Genomic DNA, 13,168 nt, shown 5'->3' with positions numbered 1-13,168 from the left:
GACGATTTTTCACGCGTGCATATGCCAGGAGATTAGACCTCGTCTAATTGAAAGAGGAATATTACTATAATGGTTTATATGAAACGGCTTTTTTCAAATCGTAAAACTAATGAGACATAATCAATAAGACTACAGACGACATCTAAAGCATAATGGATTATAACGGTATAGATAGCAGCTCTGTAAAAACACACGTTCATTTAAATGAGATATTGAATAACGATAAGGTAGTTAACGCCACTTTGATAGAAAACTACATTTTGCAATTAAAGAACAATCGGTCGATAATCTTTCCTGATGAACAACCAAATGGAAGCATTGGGCTGAACAAGTTCATATCTTTATTTATTCCAACTATTAATAGTTTGTTGAATGGAGAGCATTATTTTGAAATAGACCCTGAACGGGTGGTGATAAGTTTGTTGGATGCAATATTAGCATATTTGAATATTGAGGAAATTTTACTGCTTTATCCGTTAGATTTTATAATAAATGGATTGACGGGAGATTCGGCAATCTGCTGTATGATTATAAGATTGTTACGGAATAATGCAACGTCGGAGACCACGGTTAAGTTATTTGATGAAACAGCCATATTAGATACCATTTTGTCTAGATATTTTGAAAAGAATACCACATTGAACGTAGTGAGTCAAGTTGAGTTGCTAATCTCTGAATTAGTTGATCTTTCGAGTACTGTTGTATCTACAAAGTTATTGAGTACGGAATTCAGAGACTTATACGAACACGCAAGAGACAATGAAGATAAGTTGGTTAAATTTTTAGACTATATTCTCTTGTTGATGCCGTATATTTTAGAGAAGCAATTTGACTTACCAAAGAATTACTACGTTTTATCGTATCTGGAGTTTTACGAAAATGATGATGTTTTGCAGGTAGTTTTGTTTATTCAATTCTACAGTAAGTTAATTCAGCGGATAAACACCTTTGGTAATGATACGAATATCATCCATAATATTAAGCCATGCTTGAAAGATTTGATATCATATTTTAAAACGAGACAAAATGATGACATTGTTCAATCTTTCTATGCAAATGATATCGTTGACGTATTATTTCACGTATCATACTCTAAAGTTCCCGAGCTTCTCACGTTTAATGAAGAAGTCGTTGGCCAGTATGAATTATTTAAATCATATAACCTATTCTTGCATTTAGATTGTGACATCAAGTTGCTAAGCACGTTTAATCCGCGAGCCTTGCCTCTTGAAATAATTGAAGATATTCTACAAGAAATATCTATTTTCAATCAAAAATACTTTAGCATCCTATTGAACTGTATTGGTTCGGAAAATGTATTTAATAAGCTAATTCCAAGGTTGACTACATCAGTTATAGGCAAATTGTCATTTGATATGTTATACAGCTTATTATTACGAATGTCTGAATTTGAGTACTCCAGAAAGCATTTAATAAACGGGATGCCGAATATTGTTTCAGATTATTTAGCTAATCCACCGAATGTCTCTGAATCTGAAATTTGGAATTTGAAAAAGGATACTCTACAGAATTTACTCTTTAGTAATACTGATTTAAACGTCTGGCATGATCCAATTTCTAAAAACTTTAGTCTTATGTGTAATGGAAGAAAAGTTCAAGATATACTACCACAAGTTGACATAGCGGATAAATCATTACAATAAACAGTTGACTCTATTCAAAGCTATCTTTTCATCGGACACCTCATTTCGTGGAAAACATTCAATTAAATATATGTTATAGTAAATAGTTTATCTATTAAACCTCTTCATTTACCACAATTGACCCAAGCATTACCGCATATACATGTTCTTTGAAATACCATAGTCCATAAACCAATATTCCCCGGAGAATCAAACACCAATGGATCGTTCACCAATGAAAACGATCTACATCTTGTACATTTACGAAGTTTTGATAGGTTTGTAGTCTTTGAACCTTCATCGAAATCAACAGAAATAACTATTTTTCTCAACGCATCAATGCATTCCTTATCAGAAAATCTTAACCTTGGTACTACTTGTTTCAATGTGTTTGGATATTTATGGATTACCGGATATTGATCAGATGGGAATTTTGCTTCGGGGTAATTTGAATTCAACTTATATATACCAATATCAATCCAATCAACATCATAAAAGTAAAGCTCAGATACTTTCATATCTCTATTAACATATGCTGAATGTCTCTGAATCAAAGCCTTTGCAATCGGAAGTATCTCTTCTGTTATTTCACCCTGACACACTAGCTTTTGTTCTATCTTCAAACCGTAGCCTTTGTCTTTACCTTCTACTTTTTGACCTATTTCTTTTATAATGAATGCATCACATTCTCTTAAAAAATTCTCAAATAGTCCTAAATTTAATGGAGATTGGTTGCATATTGTGAAATACCTATTCAATGCCTCTTTCATAGGAGTAAATACTTTATTAGATTCGGATAAATCTTCATTTAATTTTTTTAAAATCTCGTGAGTTTTTCCAATAGACGATAAAGCATAAATCAAAAACAACCGTGGTACTTTACTTATAAGAACCGGAAGAACTGTAGAGTTGGACATAGTAAGTTTGCTTTGCGATGGGTCATCCTTACTGTAACTTAATTGCAATAGTTCTTGATTGAAATATACCATTAAATCTATCAACCACTTAACATTTCCAATTAAAGACATAATACATTCACCTCTAGCTATTGAATCCTGTAAGCTATCATCAATTGGTTTCTTTTTTGAGATCTGCCTATAAATACTTGACAACAGAAACATTATCCCAAAACTTGTGCTTCTTAAGTTTAGGACAATCCATGCAATATCGCTGATAATATGATCGTGGTTTTGTAATTCACCTAGAACCAATTGTAACGATAATAATTTTTGCAATGGAGGATTAGACAATAATTTATCCACAGATTCTTTCCCAAAGGCATCTAATTGGAAATTAATTGCCTTGTGAGACTCGCAAATTATGGATTCAATAAACTTGTTCAAAATAGTCTCGATATTATGTTTCTTGTCAGAAACACTCTTATGTAATAATCCACTTACTCGCTTAATTTCACTTTGAATTAAAGCTAACAAATCATCCGCACTAGAGTTTGTATAACATGCGTATGAGTGGCGGAATGCAAATCCAACAGAAGTAACAAACAATTCCTTTGGAGATATTCCATGGTTGGTATTCTTCTCAAGGACTTGCAAATTCAATTGCTGGTCTTTATTATTGATTTTAGTGTATGCAATGGATGTTAGATTAGGTGAAACTGCAATTACTATAGGACTTCTGTCAGTAACTGGTATAATCGGAAAATTAAAGCCAACATCAAACATGGTTGACACAGTCAGAGGGGTGTCACCATCTTTGGTATTTTTTAGTTCTATCTCTGAGCGATTATTGACTATTTGTAGGTTATGTCTGTCGATGACATCAATTTCTCCGCGAGTATATATTAGAACAATGAAAGAATCGGCAACAGCTGTTTCAATTCTCTGTATGTGACCAGGTCTTGTTAACTTGTCTTGCAATACCAAACTATAGTCTTTAATTTCGTCTGAGAGAGATGCTGACACATTCTTTCTCATGCCTAAATCAGCGAACGTTTCTGACACTAAATCCTGAGAATCAGCCAATATATATCTGTAAATCGTGGTTGTAATTTCTGAGGCTTCATTTTCGTACGCATAGCTTATCAATATATCTAATTTCAGATCCGCATCAAAGCTTGGCGATATAATATCTATTGAAGATATATCCCCAAGTCTAATATCTTTTGGCTTAGGATTATCTTCATTATCGATATCCATAATATCGTCACCGATTTCACTTTCCTTATTCAGTTCACATATATTCGCAGCGATTGGCTTCATCTCATGCAATGTCTTCAAGATCAATGACGGAACCTTCTGTGCTTCTTTGGGAGTATGATAATGTGGATCTACTTTCTGTTTCTGAGCTGATTCGACCAAGAATCCCCAATCAATAGAAATTAAGAAAGTCTTTATACTATTAGAAACCGCATCAAAAGCGGAGATTATGACGTCTTTATCATTTTTGAATCCTATGGATGATTTAGTAATAATTACTGCATTTGACAGAAATTGTAATTTGATTGATATTTTATGATATTCCACTTTATGTTCACCCTGGAAATACAATATACATTCACCATTTTGCCTTAATGCAATACATGCTTGCTTTGTAGAAATTGGATGACACGTCCCATGAGGATGATGCTGGCCTACGCCGTACGTGTATGCAAAGGGTGGCAGTGACAGAGAATTATTATCCACTTTTGTCAATACAGCAGGCTTGTTTATAATCTGAGGCTTAAATATATTGAGCCATTTGAACGAAACTATCTGTGACATTGAAATCATTCGTCCTGTTGGCTGGGGGTCAATTATGTCTCGGTAAATCATTTCCATGTGGTTATAGGATGTCAATTCATAACTAGGCGAACTTGTTGTACTCGGTACAGACAGACCGTTATTCTTACTGGTCGATCCATTAGCATCCTTGTTCTCTAATAGCCCAACACCTGCTAGCAATACATAGAAATTGCCATGGATATCTGCCACTGCCAAATCAGTACTTAGATTACTCCACGATACTAGTCTTAACTCTGGAGTCTGATTGCTCTCAGCCAGGGGTCGAACATTAATCCCCTGATGTTTCGCTAGTTGCCATGATTTCCCATCCACATTCTCTAAGTAAGTTAAATTGAGGTTATGCTTTGGATTAAGTTCTGGAGCTGCATAGGCAATGAATCCATTTTTAGACCAAGATATTGTGTTAGACATCTTGGGACCCGATTCAATAGACCGTGAAGTTATTATCGGGTCATTCGCCTCTTCCGACGGATGTTTCTCTTTCGATGATACAGTCATGTAGAACCTATGAATCTCTTTTGTACGAAAAATCTAAAGCGTTTAGTTTCTTTCCATAATATATTGAAATTTCCAACGCATGCGCATGTACAAAAATCGACTCAAATTATTTACAAGCCTAACTACCGAGATTTTGTTTTATAATATATTATTAATAACTATCTACTATCGATTAATATTTATGGAAGATCACCTGGAACAGGATAAGTAGAAACCCAATCCTTGACTTCGGTGGCTAATTCTTGAACAGCACTACTACTGTTAGCCAATTGCTTGAAAGAGGCCAACAATTCCTTTGAAGAGCTTCCTTGTTCTTGAGCCTTCAAGTCAATTGAAATCTGAACAGCCCTTTCAAAGAATTCAGCAACTCTTGCGAATTCAGAGGCACCAAAGCCTCTAGTGGTCATAGCTGGGGTACCAACTCTTAAACCGGATGGGAATAAAGCGGACTTGTCACCTGGAACAGTGTTCTTGTTGGCAGCAATGTTAGCTCTTTCTAATACGGCTTCAACTCTGGCACCGTCAATGTTCTTAGATCTCAAGTCGACTAAGATTAAGTGGGTGTCAGTACCACCGGAAACTAAAGTGAAACCCTTGGATTGCAATTCGCTGGCGAAGCTGGCTGCATTGGCAACGACATCCTTTTGGTATTCCTTGAATTCTGGGTAAGAAGTTTGCTTCAAAGCAACGGCTAAAGCAGAGATGGTATGATTGTGTGGACCACCTTGGTGAGCTGGGAAAACAGAGAAGTTAATCTTCTTGTCTAAGTCGTAGAGAATTTCCTTACCCTTCTTGGTGACCTTTCTAACACCCTTTCTGTAGAAAATCATGGCACCTCTTGGACCTCTCAAGGACTTGTGAGTGGTGGTGGTAACAATATCGGAGAATGGGAATGGTGAATCGGTGACACCAGCAGAAACCAAACCGGAAATGTGGGCCATATCACTCAATAAGTAGGCACCAACCTTGTCGGCAATTTGCCTCATTCTCTTATAGTCAATGATTCTAGAGTATGCAGAAGTACCAGCAACAATAACCTTTGGTCTGAATAACATGGCATTGGCCTCTAAGGTGTCATAGTCAATTAAACCGGTTTCTTCGTTTAATCTATATGGCATGGTTTGGAAATACTTCGAGATGTATGAAATTTTGGTTGTTGGAGTTTGGTAACCGTGGGATAAATGTCCTCCGTGAGGTAAGTCCAAACCCATGATTCTGTCACCTACTTCCAAAACAGCAGAGTAAGCGTACAAGTTAGCTGGAGCACCGGATAATGGCTGCACGTTGACACCCCATTCTTCCGGGTTCAAGTCAAATGCTTCTAATGCTCTCTTTTGACATAATGACTCAGCTTTATCTATGATTTCATTACCACCGTAGTATCTTTCACCAGGGTAACTTCGGAGTACTTGTTTTGCATCTCCGATCCTAACAAGTCCATAACAGCCTTGGAAGTGAAATTTTCCGATGGAATCAAAGTAATCGAGCTTTTTTGTCTGTTTCTTTCTTGTTGTAAAATTTCGGCCATCTCTGGGTCGACGTCCTTCACAGCTTTTGAGATCAATGATTGTGCATTAGCAGACAATGCATAGCATCTGGAAAAGGAACCAGGCAATCTCTTAGACGAGGTTCTCAATGTACGTAAGGTTGTTGGAATCATTATACCTGTTATTGCGTTGATCAATTAATGTATTGCACCTCAAAATCCATACCAGCTCCGAACTTATATAGATGAGTCGACAGAATGGTGAGTGAAAATTCGGAGTCACGTCTCGTGATCACTCTGACTCCTTATCGTTTCGGGGTCAATAAATGCTCGATCCCGAGTCGCATTTTTCGAGCGTCTAAACACCCTGAGCTAGTATAGTATGATCGAGGCCACAGGTTGAATCATCACAAACACCTAGTTTATTGAACCATTCATCTTTTAAACAATCACTAATACTTGCCCGCTCCTGTGGTTTAGCCTCAAGAATTCTGCCCACCAAATCGTGAGACTCTGGCGGTAAGTATTGAGAAATAGTTGCAAACCCCAGTTCGGTAGCATTCTTGGTGCCATCGTGATTACAATAGGCCACATATTTGCGATCAGTTAACCTTGCAGACTTCCACGGGAATTTTGCGTTGAGCATGTAAAATAAGATGATCCCCACCGACCATATATCGGCCTTCTTTCCGTCATAGTGAAACTGCTGCACGGTCTCGGGTGCCATGTAGCTATTAGACCCCACAAGACCGATGGCTTCATATTCCCGGTCGCCGTACGCGCCTGTGTCCGGATCCCTAGAAAACTCGAACGCAGTAGCTAGATCGATCATCTTCAACATACCTGTGTGCGAATCAAGCACCAAGTTATTGAGCTTCAAGTCACGATGACATATCTTAGCAGTATTGTGCAAATAATCGATTCCGTAGCATAATTGTTTCCACAAACATAACATTTCCTTCGTATTTCTCGCCTCCGACTTCTTGTCTTTGAGAATTTTATACAAGTCAGCGGTACCTGCTTCCATGTATATTCTCACGGTGGCCCCAAACCACGACACCTCTTCCTTATACACCTCAATAACGTGCCCATTTTGCAACCCTCGAAGAATATTGTACTCATGTAGTACTCGTTTCTGGTATTCGACCTTAGTCTCGTATTTCTCTCGACAATGGTACGTTTTCACTACATATCTATCCAGCGTCAGTCTTGATTGGTAAAGATCGATATATCCGGAAACGCCCTCACCTATCTTTTCGACTTTCTCATCTCGCCAGGAAATTTTAAGTCTACCCTTTCCTGTGGTCATTTCTCCATGCTTCCGACGGCCTAAATCCTCCATATACTGCGTTTAGCTGGTAATGCTGGCCTAATAACCTCTAAGCAAGCCATCTTAGGCATTTTTGTGATATTGAGGTCACAAGATTGGATTATGTAATCACCGTACCATCAAAAGGCAATAATAGGGATAACCCTTATCATTTGAATGGTCTTTTTATCAAACATACTAAGTTGATATTGATAATACTCGATTAGATACTATGAGATTATCAGTTTCAATTGCTACAGTAACATCAATTGCATCAGTGATTGGTGGCGCTGAAAGTTTAAGAGTTCCTACATTCCAACCGTACGTTGATAACGTTCAACAGCATCTTAATCTTAATTTTGACAAGGTTCAATCGCAATACAGCAATTTCGTCGATAATTTCGATATTGGTAAGAACAATGTCATTGAGTCTATTGCTAAGTACTTGAATGAGCCATTATCGGAGATTCCTAAGAATACCAAGCAAATATGGCTGGAAATGATGCTTCAATTTCCAGACACTGTTGGCAAGATGAACTTTAAGACCAATCCAAAGACTGTTACACCTAAGTCGTCGGATATGTTTAACTTCCACGTTGAGGATGCTAAGGTTCCAAACCACAAATTGAGAGTTAAGTCGACTCCAAAGGATTTGGGAATTGATGACGTCAAGCAATATACTGGTTATTTGGATGTCAAGGACGAAGACAAGCACTTTTTCTACTGGTTTTTCGAATCGAGAAACGACCCTAAGAATGACCCAGTTATTCTTTGGTTGAATGGTGGTCCAGGTTGTTCGTCGTTGACAGGTTTGTTTTTCGAATTGGGCCCATCGTCCATTGGTGCCGACTTAAAGCCTATTCGTAACCCTCATAGTTGGAACAATAACGCATCGATTATCTTTTTAGACCAACCGGTTAATGTTGGATTTTCTTACTCGTCTGATTCTATCACAAACACCATTGCTGCCGGAAAGGATGTTTATGCCTTCTTAGAATTGTTCTTCAAGCAATTCCCTGAGTACAAGAAACCAGATTTCCACATTGCCGGTGAATCGTATGCTGGTCACTATATTCCAGTCTTTGCCACTGAAATTTTATCTCATGATGATCGTTCATTCAACTTGAGTTCGGTTTTAATTGGTAACGGTTTGACTGATCCTTTGACCCAATACGAGTACTACGAACCAATGGCTTGTGGTAAGGGTGGTGAGCCATCTGTTTTGGAACCAGGTGAATGCCAATCTATGACTGATTCCATTCCAAGATGTTTATCCTTAATTGAATCCTGTTATGACTCCGGATCTATCTGGTCCTGTGTTCCAGCTACCATCTATTGTAACAACGGCCAAATGGGACCATACCAAAAGTCAGGCAGAAATGTGTACGATATCCGTACCATGTGTGAAGGCTCTAGTTTATGCTACTCTGATTTGGAATACATTGATCAATACTTGAATCAAGATGAAGTTAAATCCAAATTAGGTGTAGAAGTCGACGCATACGAATCTTGTAATTTTGATATCAACAGAAACTTTTTGCTTGCAGGTGACTGGATGAAGCCTTACCATAAGGCGGTCGTCGACTTGTTAGAACAAGAGTTACCTATCTTAATCTATGCTGGTGATAAGGATTTCATCTGTAACTGGTTAGGTAACCAAGCCTGGACTGATAAATTACCATGGTCTGGTCAAGAAAAGTTTGCTGAACAACCTATTAGAGAATGGAAGGTCGGTAAAGAAACTGCCGGTGAAGTTAAGAACTACAAGCACTTTACCTTTTTAAGAATTTTCGGTGGGGGACATATGGTTCCTTACGACCAACCTGAAAATGCTTTAGATATGGTAAACAGATGGGTTAAGGGTGACTACAAGTACTAATCTGTGATAGCATCACGATACCCGAATCCATGTGATTTATCCGATGTTAATTTGCTAGAATTAGAGTGCATCGTATTCTAAACAATTATTTTTTGTACGTTTTTGAAATCAGTTTGATTGTTTTAAATGATTTCGTTTAATAGTTTATGTCGACATATATGTATTGCTATTTACTATTGCTGTAGCCTACTCAACACGAATGGAATACCTCATGGAATATCCTGATCATGATACCTATTGTCGCTAAATCTCAATTGAGACGATCCACGATACAAAAATTTCGCAACATGTTCTTAAATAGGAAATTTATAAACAAAGTATCAATAATATTAACTAATTGGTTAAGACTATATACATCAAAAATAAGATGCTTCCAGTACATAAACCATTCATCGATGATTATGTTTAAATAAAACAATATACAGGCCGCCCGGCAATATTCAGTTAACAAGGACAATAATTAGTGGAACAACATTATCGTCGATTCATTACAAAGATCTTTTTAATTCATAAATACCCATCCAACTAACTACACTCACGGTTGATTTTCTTCAGAAAACAAGAGGTACTAACGCTCATTCATAATTTCATAAAATGGTGGATTGCATGCTAATAGCGATTCCGGTTGATCTACTAGTGATGTTGTTGAGCATAACAACATCATCACTTGGAATAGCCATTTTAACAAGCCAGAACATGGCTATTGCATTGCTTTTATTTATAATCGGAGGTTTTATAAGTGGTGGTTTATTGGTTATCCAGATGTTGTTCAGACTGAACTTAACCCCTATTTTTTTCATCTTACAATTAGTGGCCTACATTTTTCAGATTGTCACAGGTATCGTATTCTGCATTAACATTATTCATAATCATTTTGATTTTTCAAAAGGATTCAAAGGGTGGGAGGTGGCAGTGCCGACATTATTCATTATAGATGTATTTCTCATGGCTATTTCCATAACTTTACTCTTCGTTGTATTTTTACAAAGTGGTCCTGATGAAATAGAAGACGTCGACTTGGAGAAAGATACGGTTTCTCTGTCTGACACTTCTTGTGGTTCCCCAACCAGTGGGACATATCCTATTGAGAAAGATAATTCATCGCAACATTTAAATGTCACGCAATACCAACAAGTATCAAAAAAGATCTCGGATCAAACTTTGGTTGAAGGCCCAATGTACGATACTGTGGTTAAGACTACAATCAATAATATCAACGCCGACAATGACCTAGCATATATCATGAACTATACTCCAACTGACGAAGCATCAGATTATCTGTACTATACAAACAAGAATTGGATGGATTCCAATGCAAACTTACATTCAATAAAACTTTCAACCGATTTAACTAATATTCCCACGCCTGAAACACCGACAAAATCGTTTTCCAAAAGAACAAATTTTGGCTTATTTAGGATGAATACAAGGGCAATAGATTCAAGTAACAAACTTGTGAACGAGAATCCAAATGTGATACCCGATTTGAAACAATCAAAGAGCGTTCCAAACTTTATAAAGACAGCCAACCTTGATAATAATATAAACATCAATAATAAGAAACCTAGGTTCGAAGCTATTCCAGATTTGAACCATTCTGATATAAAAAAATTGAATCAGAACTGTTCGCAAGCCACCCCAGTGAATTACGTCTATGACCAGAGCGCTGGTATTAACAGTTATGAATCGAGCACTAACAAGCATAGACGAGTTTCATTGATAGAGTCAAACTGTAATGATATTCCCCAAGGGGAACATAATATTAAAGTTGTTGGTAATAAAAATATCGTAAAGAGATCTAAATCAGCTAGTTCTATTGGTGGTGGTAAGTCTAGAAAGTCAAATGTAGATCAAAGACGAAAGTCAATACATGATGAAAAAATATTTCTTAGAAATGTTAATGAATCCTTGTTACCGGCGGTTTTAAGAAGTGGTGAAAGTCCTATTATGGAATTAAGAAGACAACAAGAAATACAGGGTAAACAGACTGAAGAACAGAATAAGAGTCCTTTCAGTCAGAAAGGTAGTCCTAAACATTCCTCCAATTTGCAAAGAGATGTTGGATCAGATTTGAGTCCTGTGGGCGAGGGTGATCTGAGTGAGGCTGAAAAATCCAACATTGGAGAAATAACAGAATCTGATGATAGTCCAGATTATTTGAACTTACCTTTCATATCTGAATTTGATGAGCCTATAGACCAGGATAAATTTAGAGGTTTCGACCAAGATACAGCAGTTATTGAAGAACCATCTGAAATCTTCAAAAAGACTCCGAAGAAAAAAGGTACCTATCAATTTAACGATCTTAATTTTGAAAAGCAAACCTTTGCTCAATCGGGTCAACAAAAAGTAGAAGAACAGTTACCTGAGGATTACTATAAAGCCCTTAATGGTCTAGAGAAAATTCCAAAATCCAGTTCCACTTCGAATTTTATGTGGAAGCAGGAGGGAAAAGAAAACGGGACTTCAAGTTCTATGAACCATATATCCTTGAAGGATTGGGATAGTAATTCAATAAAATGGAATGAACATAGAACTAGATCTGGTGCGAACTTGAATATTGCTGGTATCACAAGGTTAGTAAGTGATCACAATTTGAAATCTATGAGCACCGACAGTGATTCAGTGATACCTGCTGATATGGATTTATTACCACCTTTAGAATATCGCCTAGATAATATCGACAACTTGAGTGATCTACATAGTGCTACAGGTAGTACTAAAGAGGTAGAGCCTGACTACTCGTTTACTTCTTTGAATAGGTCTTCGAGTGCTCCATCATTACACACATATAGAGAGCCGTATCCTGGGTTAGACTGTGTGTATAGTGCTTCACAAGAATCAAAGAGTTTGTCCATCAAATCTCTGGAAAACACATTACGTCACATTAACACGCCCCCAGAACGTAACGTTTCTTTAACCGCAAGTTCTTCTCCAATAAAGAAGTTTTTCCAAGAGAGTCCGAAACGTCTAAATGTCATTTTTAAACGAAAGCCAAACACTAGGTATAGTGTCGATTTGAGTTCATTGAAAGATCCCAATATTAATTCCTATCACAAGCATACAAGTTCTGTGGTGTCAAACCAGTTTTCTATGTACTCCAGTAAATCGTCCAAATCGAGTTCCCCCAAAAAAACCTTCAAGGCCCTCCTTAGATCACCTAGCAAGTTTCAGACACCAAGCCCCGTAGAACCTTCTTTTGCAGAATGTTCAAAACCAGCCTCCCAAAATAAATTGTTTAATAATAATAATAATGATGGATGTCTGATATATGCTAATGAAAACGCATTGAGTTTCTGGGATTTGGATACTGCTCATAGTTCAGAGCGATCAAGAGTTAGTTCTGTTCCAAGTGCCGTAATTGGGGAATATGACAGAGAAAAATGGAGAACTTTAAAAGCATTACAAAACCAAGAAAAAGTCTCTTTTGAAGGAGTTGAAGCTTAACTATAGATATCTAGATTTTTTAAAACTTTATAGACATAAATTGCATAAAACTAAGTTACTAAACTTGTATTCGATGAGTTCAATTTTTTTTTTTTTTTTTGAGAATCGCAGACATAAATATTATTTGAAAAATATATGAATTATAACTATTTTCTTAGTACTATT

At 36.9% G+C, this 13,168-nt stretch overlaps 5 protein-coding genes across 5 annotated transcripts; 3 read left to right on the top strand and 2 right to left on the bottom strand. All coding sequences in view use genetic code 12, as the record gives it.

The window, feature by feature from the left end:
* Positions 1–152: 152 nt before the first annotated feature.
* On the top strand, positions 153–1,664 carry DEHA2C13178g (DEHA2C13178p; the record flags this gene model as incomplete). Its single annotated transcript, XM_458251.1, has 1 exon — positions 153–1,664. The coding sequence occupies one exon, from the start codon at positions 153–155 to the stop codon at positions 1,662–1,664; it is 1,512 nt and encodes a 503-aa protein (XP_458251.2).
* Positions 1,665–1,768: 104 nt separating this feature from the next.
* DEHA2C13156g (DEHA2C13156p) lies at positions 1,769–4,882 on the bottom strand (the record flags this gene model as incomplete). The annotated part of the gene is made up of 1 exon (XM_002770162.1): positions 1,769–4,882. The coding sequence occupies one exon, from the start codon at positions 4,880–4,882 to the stop codon at positions 1,769–1,771; it is 3,114 nt and encodes a 1,037-aa protein (XP_002770208.1).
* Positions 4,883–6,726: 1,844 nt separating this feature from the next.
* On the bottom strand, positions 6,727–7,710 carry DEHA2C13134g (DEHA2C13134p; the record flags this gene model as incomplete). Its single annotated transcript, XM_458247.1, has 1 exon — positions 6,727–7,710. The coding sequence occupies one exon, from the start codon at positions 7,708–7,710 to the stop codon at positions 6,727–6,729; it is 984 nt and encodes a 327-aa protein (XP_458247.2).
* A 199-nt stretch (positions 7,711–7,909) lies between these two features.
* On the top strand, positions 7,910–9,556 carry DEHA2C13112g (DEHA2C13112p; the record flags this gene model as incomplete). Its single annotated transcript, XM_458246.1, has 1 exon — positions 7,910–9,556. The coding sequence occupies one exon, from the start codon at positions 7,910–7,912 to the stop codon at positions 9,554–9,556; it is 1,647 nt and encodes a 548-aa protein (XP_458246.2).
* Positions 9,557–10,150: 594 nt separating this feature from the next.
* Positions 10,151–13,003, top strand: DEHA2C13090g (DEHA2C13090p; the record flags this gene model as incomplete). The annotated part of the gene is made up of 1 exon (XM_458245.1): positions 10,151–13,003. The coding sequence occupies one exon, from the start codon at positions 10,151–10,153 to the stop codon at positions 13,001–13,003; it is 2,853 nt and encodes a 950-aa protein (XP_458245.2).
* Positions 13,004–13,168: the final 165 nt, after the last annotated feature.

The sequence above is a fragment of the Debaryomyces hansenii genome (genome assembly GCF_000006445.2).
Source record: "Debaryomyces hansenii CBS767 chromosome C complete sequence".
In the NCBI taxonomy this organism is placed as follows: Eukaryota; Fungi; Ascomycota; class Pichiomycetes; order Serinales; family Debaryomycetaceae; genus Debaryomyces; species Debaryomyces hansenii.
The sequence above is the reverse complement of the archived record's forward strand: the minus strand, read 5'-3'. Positions and strand labels throughout refer to the sequence as shown.